Here is a 16533-nt window from a genome sequence, read left to right as displayed (position 1 = left end):
AGAACCCCAGGGCCTTGAACAGAGCCGAAGAGCCTTCCAACCGAGCAACGGGCAAGAGGCAAAGCATGACTCCTAACACAGCCGCCTGCAGTCCAGCCCAGCACAGGCAACACAACTGCAGCCCAGAGCAGTCACAAGGGGGACAAAAGTCACCTAGTGCCCAACGTTGCTACAAATAGCTTGACACTTCTCCCCAGTGACCCACCTAGACCGGCCCCTTGCTGTCTCATTCAGAAGGGCCTAGCCTCAAATTGGCTGTGTGACATGGAGGGCTGTACCGGTTTCCTGATGCTTTCGAGCATCAGGGGGCTTTAAATAAATAATGAGGGCTGCCTCACTAGACTGCAGATTCTATATCCAACCCGGAAGAGCAGCATCTTTATTCAGCTCTTCCAGAACCCCTGGAAAGACGGAATAAATTTAGAATAAAGACAATGCCAAATGCAGAGCACTCGGGAACATAGGTGAGGGGCTGCAAGCATCTGATAACGGATGGTACTAGGTGAGCTCTACACATCCTTGCAGCCCTGACACACTATGAAAAATGCTATGGACCAGACTGAAGACAGAGAGAAAGTGAGAGGGCAGGAGAGGAGCAGCGTCTTAATCACTCCAGCCAGAAAGGTCCCACCGTTTATGATAAACACATGTGTAAAGAAAGAAAAGCACTTCTGTGCTAAATCCATCAACGGAGGACTTGCGGAAATGAGGCCTAAAGTCAGGTAGCTACTATGTCCCTGCGATTTCTTCCCACAGTCCGCATTGTTAAATGGGACGAGAAAGGACTCAGATGGGAGACCCCCCACCCCAGGGCCCCAAGATGTGAGCATTTCTCCTCCCTTAATCCCCTGCTTCTTGCCGTCTCCCCCCGAAGGAGTGACCCCAGCCCCGTCTGCAGCATCATAAACGTTCACTGCTTATTTATCTGCCAAGGCACATGTGGTTTTAATTATTTATGATAGTGTTTCATCGCACATGGGGATGTGTCTTGGAGTCCCTTCCCTTGACTGATGAAGCCTTTGTAATCAGAGACCTGCTGCTTCCCAGCCGGTAAATCTCAGCGAGGAGAGGGCCAGGCGTTCCCTTCCAGGACTGTGTGAGTCAGCCATGGATTTGCAGAGGGCGGATTAGCCAAATCCGGTTACAAGGCTCCTGCACGTTGTTTGTCCTTGCCACACGTGTTTTCTGAAAACAATTAAGAGCCACCCATTGTCTACCGAGAGGACAAAATGTACCGCTTCCCTGAAAAGGGTATCTTCCCTAATATCAGAGGGTTTGGATAAGCTGGATTCATCCAGGGATTTTGCTCTGATGAGGTCTTGTTTGTTCCCTACTCCCTCAAATCTTGTCACTAAACCTGCTTCCTCTCTGTCTCCGCCGACCCCTTCCTGTGTACACAGAAGTGCTGTCTGGACGTAGAAAGGCTGCCTGCTTTGAGTCACAAACACAAGGAGCTGTGGAGACGCTTCTCCTGTGCACCGTTTCCCAGGGCGACAGCTCCTTGGCTGGGTGCTGGGTCCTGACATCAAAGGACACTCAGAACCCACCGGTCTCTCCACGGTGCCCACTCATTCTGATGGCCCAGAGGGATCCTCCTCCCCACATGCCAGATTCGCCCCATCTGGAAACTATGCCACCACCTGGTATCAGGAGCCCGTGGGACCCTACTCTACCCCAGGGCCCAGAGCTTCCACGACAGGGAACAAAGCCCATTCTCATTTTTCCCGGATTCTGTCTTTGTGAATTCACCTACTCACTACAATTTATGTGCAACCCCAGAACACACACACACACAGCGCTTTCACAGTCATTCACAAACATTCGAGAAGCGGTGACAAATTTGAGTCACCCCACGTGCACATTCCCGGCTGAGGTTAAAAAGCCATGCTCTGCTTTCTCGTTTCAGCTCTCATACTGTAAACAAGTGTCCTTCTCGTGGTCTATCCAACGCCACCTTTTTTGCATATATGTGCTTTTCGTGGGTGAGATTTCAGTTTAAAGCAGCCCCCAAGCATAGTGCTGAAGCTCTGTCTAGTGCTCCTATGAGTGAGAAGGCTGCGATGTGCCTTACGGAGAAAAGAGGTGTGTTTGATAAGCTTTGTTCAGGCATGAGTCATAGTGCTGTTGGCCACTATGAGTTCAATGTGAAGGAACCAACAGTATGTATTAAGGTGTCTTTAAACAGAAGCACACATAATACAGGTTACGTCCTGATCAGCTGATAAAAGTGCTGTGACCAGAGGCTTGCATGAACCTAACCCTGGATTCCCCCTAGGAACAATGGTCCAATGTTCGCTAATTTAGTGGTCAAAGTGACTTTACAGAATACTTGGAATAACGAGAATCAGTTGTATATTCAACAGCAATGCCAAGCCTCTATTCAAATATCAATATCACTCTAGAAAGCTCAGCAGTGCCAACCCTGGACCGAGCTTGGACCCATGCTACCATCCCAGAAGGGCTTTCCTCCCAGCCTCACCGAGGTCAGTCCAGGATGACCCTGATCTGAGGTGAGCGCTTTAGCCAGAGTAGAACCATTCTTTGCACTGTCTTCCCCACTGTTTATCTGAAATGCAGGTATCTTTCTTCCCTTGCCCAGCCCTGGTCCAGAACCCAAGTACCCTTCCTCTAACTGGTACTGATGGGGGAGTCTGATAAACACTGAGACAGATTCTGGAGGACATCAAGGTTGGGAGGCAAATGATGACCTTACCCTGATTTTAGCCCAGTCCCTCCCACTGTGGCGATCATCTCACTAAAAACAGAGGCAGAAACACAGAAGCAAAGGTGGACAGGGTGGCTGGATGCCCACTCTGCTATAAGATGGACGAGTGGGGGCAGCAAGAGTTCTGTGAGCTACAAAGAGCATAGCCCAAGTATAGAGAGCTCCGCCAGCAGGGAGAGCAAGACCAGAGGCATTTCTTCCTAGGCTGACCTGGGACTAGCTGACCAGACAAAGAGAACAGATTGGCAGAAGCCCACGGGCAGGGAAGGAGGACTCACAGCCTCCCAGAGCCTCGGGTTTCCTGTCTGTAGATGAGGCCTTAACCTACCCCATCCCTTCTGTCCCTTCTAGCTCTAAGGCACTCTCCAGGTGTCTCTGTTCCCTCTCCTGACATAGCTGACCGTTTCTTGGGAGCAGAAGCCATGGGAGGGGAGGGGTGTGCACTGTAGTCGCTGAGCCTAGATTGAGCCTGGGGACACAGCAAGGGAAACAGCTGCTGGATGGAGGGCCAAGCCACGGAGGCACCAGGAATGGGGAGAGGCCCTAGCAGACTCAGCAGAAATACAAAGGGAGGGGCTGAACCACCAGGAGGAAAGAGAGATTAGGAAGCAGGTGCCCTGAGCCCTCTGATCTGAAGGAGACATCTGTAGCGGGGAGGGGAAGGGCCCTAGCACAGGGGCCATGATCTGATTCTCAGAACGTGCACTTCGGGGCACTGGAGGGGCAGCTAGAGAGAGGTTTCCATTCGAAAGGTCCTCACCGCCCTTCACTCCCTTCCCCTCTAGTGGAGGCTGGGGCAGCAGGTCTGACGAACTCAGGGGCTATTGTCTGGACAGAGTCAGGTTACATTTCCTGAATACACAGGCCAGGTGCACAGGTACAACCAGCCGTGTCTGTGCCCCCTGCCTTACTGGGAGCACCTCTCCAGGTGGGGCTGGGCCTCCTGCCTCCAGGCTGCTCCCCGCCCCGCCCCGAGCCCGCTCTGCCCAGGGGACTCTGTCCCAGTGGTGTCCCCTCGCCCAGGCTATTCTTCAAGTTTTGAAACAAAGAGGGAGGGTCTCTTAGAGAGTGGGAGGTTATCAGGTGGTAGGTCACCCCAGAAGGTTCCAGAACCCCAGCTACGTGGTCTATCGCCATGCCACCCTCCCTCCCCAGAAGGGACAACATTCTACTGTGGTACTCACATGTGTCTGGCTTGTGGCAGTTGTGTCCCTGACGGAAGTACTGGGGGTTCTCAATGACCGGGATGCGAGTCATGCCGATGACCACTGTGTCCGGCCCGGCATCCAGAGATGAGGGCGTGGTGATGCCATGGTTGATGTGATGCAGCGGGCTGGCTGAGTCCTCCTCACCACTGATGACAGCCACAGGACCTGCACACACCAGGAGAGACACAGGACCCCGGTGAAGTCACATCCAGCCAGTGCCCAGCCCCGCCCACAGACCTTTGCACTATTTTTTCCACCACATTTTCCATAGGAGCAAAATCCATTGGAAGAGTATTCCCCGAATGCTCTGGATTCTGAATTGAGAATAACCGCTTAATTCTCTTTCATGAGAGGGAGAAAAATCTACCTCATCACACCATGGAAACAGCTGCAAAATAAGAGTGAATCTAAATGATTATGACATGAAGTACCCCCACTTTCCCCAAATCCAAATTAGTTCAAAATCATTAAAAGTTCAAATAAGTTTCTTTGCTTATATAACAACAACAGGATTTTAAAAATGACCTAGCGGTAGTATGCAGCCTGTCCCTTGTCTCTTCAAGAGCTTTCAAAACTGCTGATGCTGGGTCCCACCCTCAAAGATTCTGATTCAGTTGGTCTGGGGATGCAACTTGGGCATCAGGATTTAAAAGCTCCCTTGTGAGTCCCAAGTCCAGCTAAGATCTGGAGCCTCTCTTTAGGGCCTTGGAGGCTGAGAACCTTTCCAGAGTGGCCATCAGATGCCCACAGGAGTATGAAGTAACTTTCCCTGGATTCTGCTATCAACCCTCCCCGGTCCACAGACAGATAAGCCCAACGTGGGCTTGGATCTAACTCCGGCCAGCTTTCGCAAGCGACAGCACTCAGGCTGCAATACTATTAGCCTACAGACAGCTGGGCCAGCTGACCCACTCTTGAAAGTTCCATATTTGCCCCAATGGCTTCAGAGAACACCATTTGCATCTTCACCAACCCTAACGCCACCATATTCTAACCCAAAGAAGAAAACCAGTAAATAAGGTGATTTGCGAACACAAGTTGAGAAAGATGATTAATGCTGCTGTCTTGGTAGAGAAATGATTCTGTTTGGTGGTGTGATTCTCCCATAAGTACAAATAAAACTCCTGTAAAGTGAATTAGCTGTGACTGTTTGTGGCTTTCTACAAGTGGCATTTTAAATGGCTGCTTTGCAAGACACATGGTCCCAAGACAAAACACCTGCTGTGATTTGGTTTTGCAGCTTTTGAACAATATTTCCACTGCAGAAATCCACTTACATCTTACTGAAGTTTATGGGGAGAATATTTCCCATCAAATAGCAAGGTGAAGCGCCAATGAGACAGAACTAAGTGGAGGATGGGTAAATGCAAACTGAGGACCCTGAATTCCACTCCGTCAGCACAGACAGGCTTATTTCAATCCACGACAAATGTCTGACTGTGCCTGGAGACCATGTGAAAAAAGGAGCAGTAAGGGGTTGCCCAAATACTCGCAGGCATCATGTGCCTTGCAAAAAGAGGCCAGTTCTCGAAAATACCTTGTAAACTTTTTTGAAACACTTCACAGTGATTTCCAGTTAAACATGAAATGCTGAACACTGGTCTTTAGCCTGCTCACCCCAAATGCTATTAACATACAAAGGAATTAAAGAAATACTGGTGCACAAAGAGGAACAGGGGAGATAAAGAGGAAATTAGATGTTTCAACAACGTTTTGGAAGATGAGAAACCAAAGGAGGAGAAGCTCGCTTACAGAGAGGAGGAAGATAGGGAAGAAAGGACCACCAGGTCTGCGGCAGGGAATCATGACAGGAAGTCAGTTCTGCTGGGGAGACCCGGTACTTGAAGGGTCAGGGGACCAAGGAAGGCTGCAGTGAGGCTCGGGGCTGGAACAAGTCACCCCGGCCATCACCTCCCCGCCATCCGTCAGAGCCTAGTGGTTTCATCCCAGAGAAATTGAACCTGAAACATTCAGGGGAGGGCTGGGGTGAAGCACGAGGCAGAGCTCCTTCTTCTTGCTCCTAAAACAACAGAAACGGGACTTCCCTGCTGGTCCAGTGGTTAAGAATCCTCCTTCCAACACAGGGGACGTGGGTTCGATCCCTAGTCAGGGGATTAAGATCCCACATGCCGTGGGGCAACTAAGCCCACGTGCTCTAGAGCCCACGCGCCACGACTACTGAGCCCATGTGCTCTGGTGCCTGCTTGCCGCAACTAGAGAAGCCCACGTGCCACAAGGAAGAGCCTGCACAATGCAATGAAAGATCCTGCGTGCCGCAATGAAGATCCCGCGTGCCGCAACTAAGACCTGACGCAGCCAAATAAATAAATAAATATTTTAAAAATAATAAATAAAACAACAGAAACCAGGAACAACACTGCTTACCCAGCCACCTCACCCTTGGTCTTGCCTCAAATACTGCCACCCCAGAGGAGATTACAGAATGCTTCTCTGCAGAAACTAAATGCCTTAGAATGGACTTCTGGAGAGTGACATGTGAGGGTCTCCCAAGGAAGTCGAGCTTACATGGCAATCATGCCTTAGTGAAGCGGGACAGTTGACAAGCCCCATCGTGCACACAAAGCAGGATCTTATTAGCTTTCTAGTGTTCAATTCCTAAATACGAAGAAACAGTCCAGGATCACCAGACACTTCAGCAAAGCTTCAGCATGAAAGAGGGGCACAAGACACATAACCAGGGACCTGCAGGAAGCAGAGGCAATTCAGGGAGCAGGAGATTTTTTTTTTTTTTTTTTTTTGCGGTACGCGGGGCTCTCACTGTTGTGGTCTCTCCCATTGCAGAGCACAGGCTCCGGACGCGCAGGCTCAGCGGCCATGGCTCACGGGCCCAGCCGCTCCGCGGCATGTGGGATCTTCCTGGACCGGGGCACGAACCTGTGTCCCCTGCATCGGCAGGCGGACTCCCAACCACTGCGTCACCAGGGAAGCCCTAGCAGAAGACTTTTTAAAAAATATCTTCAGCAAGATAAATGAAGACATTGCATCCAGAAAACAAGATGATACTTTAAAATGACCAATTAGAAGGTAAGAAAGAATCCTTGAGAATTGTGATCATCAAAATCTGAAAGTCATAGAAGAATGGAAGATAAGTCAAGAAAATGTCCCAGAAAGTCAAACAAAAAGGAAAAATGTGGTAAACAGGAAAGAAAAGATATGAAAATTAAAGACTCGATCTAGAGATCCAACAACTGATTAAAAGGAGAGAGAGAGAAAGAGAGAGAGAGAGAGGGAGAGGGACAGAAAGAGAAAGATGAAAGGCCAAAATAAAAAAATATGGAAAAATTTGCCGAAAATATTATCTACGCAGTTCCCAGAACAATTAACACATACACGAGAGCATGGATTCATGTGCATGCGTGCACACACGGGTGCATACACACACGGGTGCATACACACACACACACACAGACACACACACACACCAAGACACAAAGTTATGAAATGCCAGAACCATGAGGATAAAGAGAAGATGCTAAAAGCTTCCAGGAGGATGGGACAGGTCATATTTCAAAAGGAACAGGAATCAGAAAGACAGCCTAATTCTCCATGAAAACCTAATACTGTTACGGTAACTGAGCAAATTCCTTCAAAATTCTGATGGACAAATTTTCAACCTAGAATTCTATCCCTAAAAATGTATCCACCCATAGTAAGGGCAAAAGGGACATATTTGCAGACATGTAAAAATTTACCTCACCCTTTCTTAGGAAGTGATGTGAAGTGGAAAGTTCAGCAAAACAAAGGGGAAAAAAAGGAGAGGGGAGTCAGGGATCCAGTTCTCAAAAGACCAAACAACAGAAGGCCCCTGACACATTGGCCTCTTCTGTTCTCAGCATTACAGGACATGGGTTGTTACAGCAACATGGAGGAAGGACACCAAATCAGGAGGAGTTTGGAGAAGACAGAACATTGGACATCCGAATCTGCTTTCATCAAGTCAATGGACAAAGCGAGTGATCAACAAAATGGTCCAAAAGCCTGTGCTTTAAAACAGTGTCAGCTTTCTCGACATTATTTATTCTGGAATCTGAAAAGGGCTGGGGAAAGAGCCATGGGTAGAAGTGTCCTTCTATAGTCTCCCAAGCGATGGAGAGGATGGATAGGGAGGCCCACAGAGACCTGACAGAAATAAAAGAATAAAGCAGACTAAGAAGCCCTGGAGGACCCACTACTTAAAAAGCAGGCGGAGAAAGGGGAGCTGAAAAAGGAGAATGAGAAGAAATGGCCAGAGAAGGCTGTTGTCTTAGAAGTCAAAGTAGGAGAACTTCCGGAAGCTGAAGAGCATCACGTACAGAGGCCAAGTAAGATGAAGAATGAAATCAGGCCACTGCATTTGACAATAAGAAGGCGGCTTTAATGAGAGCAGTTTCCACACAACAGTAGAGGAAAATATATTATAGTGGGTTGAAGAGCTAGACAAATCACCATCATCATCATTTTTATCATTGAGTGCTTCCTACGTATCATGCTCTGGAAAGGTAACTTCTTTGCCTTTATACTTTTATACCTTTATGTGCAACCAGCATCCACTCCAAGAATCGATCTCCCTTCCCAAGTCTGGCTGATTCACCTGTCCCTTGCCTCAGGGGGAAACCCACAGACCTGTGGTCCCTCTGGGAAAGGAAGCATTTCTTCTTACCTGAATATCCACAGAAAAGAATTTATTAAGATACAAAGAAGGGACAAGTAATTCAGGGGACATCTCAGCTGTGTGGGGAGATGTCTTCTATTTTCTATTTTCTGAGCCCTAAGGCAGGTCAGGAGGAGTCAAGCTTGCTGTCTTCTTAGCTCTCAACACACACACACAGACTGTCTAGTATCTGTGATGGGCCTCTCTGCTGTCACTAATCCATTCCTAATTGCACATTTATTTTGGTATGCAGCACTAATAAACAAAAAGAAGGAAACAGGTTTATAGCCCTTCTGGTAAGTTCAAGCTTTTGAGAGAGACCTGAAGGAAGACACTCCCATCACATGATTCTCTTCCCAAATAGGTGCCTTTTTTCCCCTTCAGACCTATGGTGGGTTTTGTTCCTCCAATCACACCGTAATAGAACCATTAGATAATTAGAGACAGCTTGATGGCCCCGACAGGTGTCCTGCCCAGCAGGATGGTCCAAACTGTCTTTCCAGAGTCTCTCTCTTTCCCTCCCTGCTCGTTCTATAGGAGAAAATAAGGGAGCAGAGCCAGGGATGGCTCGGATTTTCATAAGTGGTTGATTCCAGTGTAGGGCTCAGTTTCCCCCAGAAAGCAAAGGTCTCTGATGGGAACACAGGTGGAATTTCACTGCAGTAGAGTGAGCTCTGATCCAGGTGGGCAGGGCCCCCATCGCAGGGAAGCTGGGGGATGCAAGCCACCACAAGGCCTGCAGGGACATGGCATCCTCAGAAGCCTCTGGAGACTCAGGGTCCACAGTACAAAAGGGAAGGGGAGGAGGGAAGGGGTGCATTGCACACAATGAAAGAGGAAAGAGCAGTAGCCTCCCTGGTAATGCATGACCACAGAAACACTCGCTGCCTCTTTCAGATCCGAGGAAGAACCTCCTTAGAATCATCTCTCCAGTGTTTCTTACCCTTGTCACCTAAATCCCCTTCTGTTCCACAAACACCCTAACTTACAAAGTATTAACAATTCTCGGACATTTGGCCCCAAGAACACCCAGTCATTGACTCTACACTCTGGCATTTGCCCAGTCAATGTATGGAAGTGGAAGTCTCCAATTTCCAAAGGAATGACTTGGAGTCCCAAGGATGTGGTTACAACGAAAGGGAAAGGGAGGAAAAATAAACCAACTTTTATTAAACACCTACTATATGCCAGAAATATTGCTGGGCATTTTGTTCTCATTTGATCCTCCAAAAAATACTTTTATCCCCATGCAATCAACTGGAAAACTCAACTAAGTTTGGTTTTTCAAAAATCACTCAGCCAGGAAGTGATGGAGCCTGTATCTGAACCTATGTTCATCTCCAAAGTTCTTCCTCTTCCCACCAAACTACCCAATTTCTCAATAGGATGGCTGACACCTAGTATTTTTTATAAATAGCCAGAACTCGGTGTGAACACATGAGCCCATTAAGGAAGCCAAAAAAACATCACATCTGAATCAAGTCACCTAGGAATAGATCACCAAATATTTTCAAGGCTGAATCAACCCATATAAGATAACTTTGGGCAGTCAAGGCCAATATTTATGGCTAGATTGTAAAATCCTGGAGCCAGGATCCAACCATTTCTATATTCCTTCATTTATCCTTGTACTTCTTTCCAAAGTGGGGCGTGGAGAGGCAGCAATCTCGCCTAGCCATTCAGAAAACCCTCTTAGAAATTATGGCCATCATGACTGCTGTTCACCAAGTATTTCCAGGCACCTGGTAGGAAGGCAGTTTTCTGCACTCCTTGAGGTGAGGCGGTGCCCTATCACTTTCTTTGGCTAATGAAAATGAGCAGAAGTGATCTGTATCACTTCCCCATGGAAGCTTGAAGATCTAGTGTGTTGATAACATATCACCTCACACCTGTTAGAATGGTTAACATCAAAAAGGCAAGAAATAACACATGCTAGTGAGGACATGGAGAAAAGGGAACCCTTGTGCAGTGTTGGTGGGATTGTAAATGGTGCAGCCACTGCAGGAAAAAAATATGGAGGTTCCTCAAAAAATTAAAAAATAGAACTACTGTATATTCCAGCAATTCCATTTCAGAGAATACAGGAGTCCCCCCATTATCCACGGTTTTGCTCTCTGTGGTTTCAGTCACTGGTGGTCAACCGTGGTCCGAATAGTAAATGGAAAATTTCAGAAATGAATAATTCATAACTTTTAGGTTGTGCACCGATCTGAGTAGTGTGATGAAACCTCACACTGTCCCTTCTCCATCCCACCCTGGACATAAATCACCTCTTGTCCAGCACATCCCACCCATTAGTCACTTAGTAGCCGCTGGGTTAAAAAAGATCGACTGTCATGGTATCACAGTGCTTGAGTCCAAGTAACCTTTATTTTACTTAATAATGGACCCTAATGCAAGAGTAGAGATGCTGGCAATTCAGATATGCCAAAGAGAAGCTGTAAAGTGCTTCCTTTAATTGAAAAGGTGAAAGTTCTCGACTTAGTAAAGAAAGAAAAAAATCATACACTGAGGTTGCTAAGATCTACAGTAAGAACCAATCTTCTATTGGTAAAATAGTGAAGAAGGAAAAAGAAATTCATGCTAGTTTTGCTATTGCACCTCAAACTGCAAAAGTTACTACCACAGTGCATGGTAAATACTCAGTTAACATGGAAAAGGCATTACATTTGTATAAGAGACTTTGAGAGAGAGAGAAACCACACTCATATAACTTTTATTACAGTATATTATTATAATTGTTCTATTTTATTATCAATGTACCAAATTTATAAGTTAAACTTTATCATAGGAATGGATGTATACGAAAAAACATAGTATACATAAGGTTTGGTACTATCTTCAGTTTCAGGCATCCACTGGGGATCTTGGAATGTATCCCCCATGGATGGGGGGGGACTACTGCATATCCATAGGAAATGAAAATACTATGTCAAAGAGATATCTGCACCCTTACGTTCACAGTACCATTATTTACATGGAAACAGCCTAAGTGTCCATTGACAAATGAATGGATAAAGCTGTGGTATATATATACCAAATGGACTTGGTATATATCAACCAATTTGATATGTATATCAAATGGAATATTATTCAGCCACTAAAAGGAGGAAATCCTGCCATTTGCAACAACATTAATGGACCTTGAGGGCGTTATGCTAAGTGAAATAAATCAGAGAAAGACAAACACTGTAAGATTCCACTTATGTGTGAAATCATAAAAAACAAACAAATAAACAAAAACTAGTCCTGGGGATATAATGTACACCATGGAGACTATAGTTAATAAAACTGTACCGTGTATTTGAAAGCTGCTAAGAGAGTACATCTTAAAAGTTCTCATTACAAGAAAAAAAATGTGTAACTATGTGTGGTATAGATGTTATCATTTCACAATACACACAAATATTGAATCACTATGTTGTATACCTGAAACTAATATAATAATGTAATGTCATATGTCAATTACATCTCAGTTTTTTAAAAAATCCAGTGTGTGATCTGCCACATTTTCTTTTTCCTGCCTTGGCAATTGTGGAAGCATGAGGCAGAGCACCAGGCAGTCCTGGGTGAGGCTGACACAGAGCTGGGGTCTCCAGCCAACACCTGGTACACATAAGTGAGACATACAGCTTTGTTTTTTTAAATCACTGAGATTGGCAGGGGTGCTGTTTGCTATCAGCATAACCCAGCTCATGCTGACTAATACAGGAATGAAGTCGTCTCATGTTTAACAATTTTACTTTAATTCTTTCCTTGAGACAATGAGCATGCTTCACACCATCTTCAACAAATCTCTACAAAAGTGTCTTATGAAAAGGATGGGCTTATTGTCCTTAATGATGTGATTCATCTTAAATGCCTATTCCCAACTCTGTCCCCAAATTAAGTTCTAATCTAATCGAATACAGTTCCACTAAGAGCCAGATCATGGCCTCCTTTGTTGAAAAAAAACTCCGCCCTACCTCACTCTGACTTGGGAAGTATAAGAAAACAACAAACCTGGATGGGTCTCATGGTTTTTTAATGTGTCAGAATGAAGCAAACAAGCCAACCTTTGGATTAAGAAAATGATTTTTTAAAAACTTCAACCTTTTCCTACTGATAAAAATCAAACATTGACGTGTCCCTGGTGGGTGAGAGCTTTGCATCAACAAATCTGAGAGCCGGAACTCATAAAACAAAATAAGTGAAAGCACAACAAACACAATTAAAAATCCAGCCATGCTCAGAGAGGGATTCCATTTACAGTCTCATAAAAAGGGCTTAGTCCTCAGAGGCAAACAAAAGAAAATCAGCTTCTTAATTTTTATTGGCAGAGGTGGGACAGAGGCCAAATGAACATAGGCTGTGCCCAAGAGCATACCTGGGGGCAAGTCACCAACTGTTCCTGGACCAGCTCCTGTGGTCCCTCCCCTCTCTGCCTCTTCCAGCTTCCTGACAAGTCTTTGCCACTGTGATCTCTGGGGCTCGCCAGGTCCTGCAGGCTGCCCAACAAGGCGTGCTCTCCTCACTTCTGCGCTCCTCTCCCTGAATTTTTTCCCAAAAGGTAAGCTTTATTCTCTGGCTCCAATTCCCTCCCAGCCTCTTACAGGAACCAAAGGCTTTGTTCATGCCTCGAAGCATTCATAGCTTGGAGGTATTGCTTGGAGATTGAAAATGATGCTACTGAACAACCAGCCAGAGAACACACATTTAAGGAAAGGGAAGGCAGGACTGGCTCGCTGAATACTTGATTTCCCTTATCTCGGTTAATCAACACAACAACCCTGGTGTTAGATCCTGTTATCCCAGTAACACAGTGGAGGAAATTGAAGCTCAAGGTTTCATCATTTGCCCAAGGTCACACAGTTAATAAATGGTAGACAGACTCACGTCTATCTGACTTCAAAGTCTGGGCTCATTTCACTGCATCATGCTCCCTGACCCTCCAGCATTGTTTTTCTGATATTGGGACAAGTTATGATGGGTCAGCCACAGCTCCTTTCCATGCCCAATCTTTATTCCCTTGAGACTCATTTGTAAGAGAACTGGCTTCATTGAGTGAGGCAGCTCATGACATTTCCAGGGAACTTTAGACCCATGCACCAGGTTGTAGCCGGCAGAGGCAACCAGGAGTTCACAGACAGAGTGGCAGGCAGCAAGGGGCCTGAGAAGGTAGAAGTATGCAGCCTGGAGGGAAGGCAATTGTCATCAGCTTTCTCCAAACACTCTTTATACACTTTATAACACTCATAATATTTCAGAACATCCCAGGCACGAACAGGAAGCGAGTAGTCACCTTCCGAATGCGTGTATAAGCCAACTGGAGTACAGTATGCTGGTGTTTTTGTCCAAGGATTATAGCTCAAATCTCAACTTTTCTAAATTCAGAATTAGCCACTGTACTAGTCAGTGTACCCCAAAATAGAGGCATTTATTTCCTCTAAAGAATTATCCATAGATCTTCCCCATCGTCTTGGGGACTGCGTGTGCATGGAAGCATGCTGAGCATGGTGTACTAGGTGTTGCCATGTTGGATCACCGATGTCTCCATGTCCTTCACCCACTCACTCATGTCACCTTTTTCACTCCCTTAACTATATTGCATAATCTAATTTCAACACTAAGACCAAGAGAATGAGAGTCCAAATTCCTGCCGGCTAAGCCCAGATGCCTCTGACTTGACCTGGTTCACAAGTGGGAAACAATATCTAAAACCCCATCCATTGACCTGTGGATGGTTTCAATGTGAGGTTCTTTAAATTAAAGTGAGGCATGACTAGTTAGAAGAGGTAGAGACAAAACTCTTTTCAGGAGAAACTTGGGGCCTTACAGGTACTGGCTCACGGTGGGCTTCCCCACTAGAAAAACTTCCCACAGTTGCCTGGTCCCGCCACACTGCTTTCTGGGCAATAGCTTATCCAAGGTATGTCAGGAGGAAACCTGGTATTTCTAAGTACCTGTGGAGTGATGCCATGGCATAGTGCCACCTATAGAAAACCCTGCTTCCTTCTGCAGAGTGATGGCCTCATAGGCTCAAACAAAACACCGTAAAAAATAGCTGATGTCTGCTGAGCACTTTCTGACCAGCGGGCACTGTTCTGTCTCATTCAAGGCTCACAGTGGCTCAGGGAAGTGGGTCCTATAATTAGAGTCGGAGCAGTTGAGTAGTCTGCCCAAAGTCACACAGGTAGTAGGTGACAGCGTCGTGGTCGTAGCTGGCTGTCAGACTCCAGAGACCATAATCTTAATTACCCCCCTACCTACCTTATGGTACATAATTATACAGCCTCAAATCAGTGAGGTCTAGAATGAAAACACTTGAACTACAATGCCCCTAAATCAAAGATGCTGAAATGAGGCCTGAATTTAGATTGGAGAGAAACCGTGAAAGTCCAACAGCTTCTTCCAGACCAGTCTGAGATTGTAAACTCATTCCCAAGCCCTGAGTGTTCACACGCAGCTGTCCCTGTGCTTGGTACAGAGCCCATCGCCTTACATCAGACAAAAAGACATTTCTCCCTTTGCTAGAAAATGCTCAGTGGAAAGGTCTGAGGCCTCCTAGGAGTCCCAAGTTAGTGAGGAAAATGAGAGTTACAGACCCTAGAGCTTTTTAGAATGGGGATCTCATGATTCGGTGCGTTAAACCCCATAATCTAATAGCAGTGGAAACCCTCGGATCTGTGTGACATTTTACTGCTCCAAGGCACCTTCTTACCCATGGACTCAATTACCACAACAACCCAATGGGATACTCAAGATAGAGACTACATTGCCCATTTTACAGATGAGGAAACTGAGGCTCAGAGCTGTTGAAATGACCTACCGCACATTCAGGGGAAAGCTGTGACTTCAACCCAGCTCTTCTGACTCCCCATCCAATGTTCTTTGGAGCTCACATCAAACTTAATTCCTCTAGAAGTGTCAGGGGTGGCCAGGAATCGCAATTCTCCATCTAGGGAGTAAGATCCAAAGTGGCGTCTCTGGGAGCTGCGAGGACTCCCCACCAGGTGGATCTTTGTGGAAGGTTGGAGATTTCATGAGTTTAGCTGTGAATCTCTTCTTCTAAAATTAGAAACTCATAAGACTGACTTAGAAACCACAGGGCCAACGCACGTGAAAGAGAAGCATAATAAACCCAGACAAAAGAAGACCCTGCCTCTCAAAAGGCAGTACAAGGTCAAAATCAGCACTGTGAGTGTCCAGCAAAACTATCCCAAAGAACACAGATTCTTGTGGTTGTCACTGGAAGAGACACAGGGCTGTCAAGACATGCCCAGGTTTCTCTGTGGTCTCCAAACGGGGACCCAGGGTTCTCTGTTGGTGCCCACAGAGGTCAACAGTTCCTGACCTGCTGACGCCCTGAACCTCACACCCTCTCACTGTGGGACCATATTCCCTGCCCTTGCAGAGATGCAAGGAGAGATGCAGGGAGAGATGCAAGGAGAGAGGCAGAGATGATGGGGAGTTGCTGGTGCTCACCGGCCCTTCTGTGGCCTCTCACCTACTGCTTACTGGACCAGGGGTTGGCACCTGCCTGCCCTGGTTGGCACATCTCCCAGGCCCAGCTATCTGCAAGGCAGGAATTCCAAAAAGACTGTACATCCGGGACTCAGGGTCCTATGACAGGAGGCTTTCACCCTGCATCCTTGGCAAGGATATCTCCACGGACAAGTCACTGAGCCGTCCTTTGAAATTTTACTTTGGAACTTAGTTACGCCATTGACCGGTATGGCTCTTTCTTGAATTATGATGAGCTTACACCCCAATAAACCTATCATAAGTTGAAAATATCATAAGTTGAAAATGCATTTAATACACCGAACATCATAGGTTAGCCTAGCCTACGTTAAACAGGCTCAGAACACTTACATTAGCCTACAGTTGGGCAAAATTCTCTAACACAAAATCTATTTTATAATGAAGTGCTGAATATCTCATGTAATTCATTGACTATTGTACTGAAA

At 46.3% G+C, this 16533-nt stretch overlaps 1 protein-coding gene across 7 annotated transcripts in view; it reads right to left on the bottom strand.

Annotated features, from left to right (window-relative positions):
- NTRK3 (neurotrophic receptor tyrosine kinase 3) overlaps window positions 1–16533 on the bottom strand; it is a 371729-nt gene that overhangs the window by 143713 nt on the left and 211483 nt on the right. For all 7 annotated transcript variants that reach the window (XM_027083122.1, XM_027083119.1, XM_027083120.1 and 4 more), the window contains one exon: window positions 3910–4098. In XM_027083122.1, the coding sequence (XP_026938923.1) occupies window positions 3910–4098 (189 nt within the window). The remainder of the gene's footprint in view (window positions 1–3909; window positions 4099–16533) is intronic.

Source organism: Aethalodelphis obliquidens, unplaced genomic scaffold (genome assembly GCF_003676395.1).
Source record: "Aethalodelphis obliquidens isolate GAN/ISIS:26980383/991018 unplaced genomic scaffold, ASM367639v1 scaffold49, whole genome shotgun sequence".
NCBI lineage: Eukaryota > Metazoa > Chordata > Mammalia > Artiodactyla > Delphinidae > Aethalodelphis > Aethalodelphis obliquidens.
Note: the sequence above shows the minus strand (reverse complement) of the source record. Positions and strands in the feature narration are given on the sequence as shown.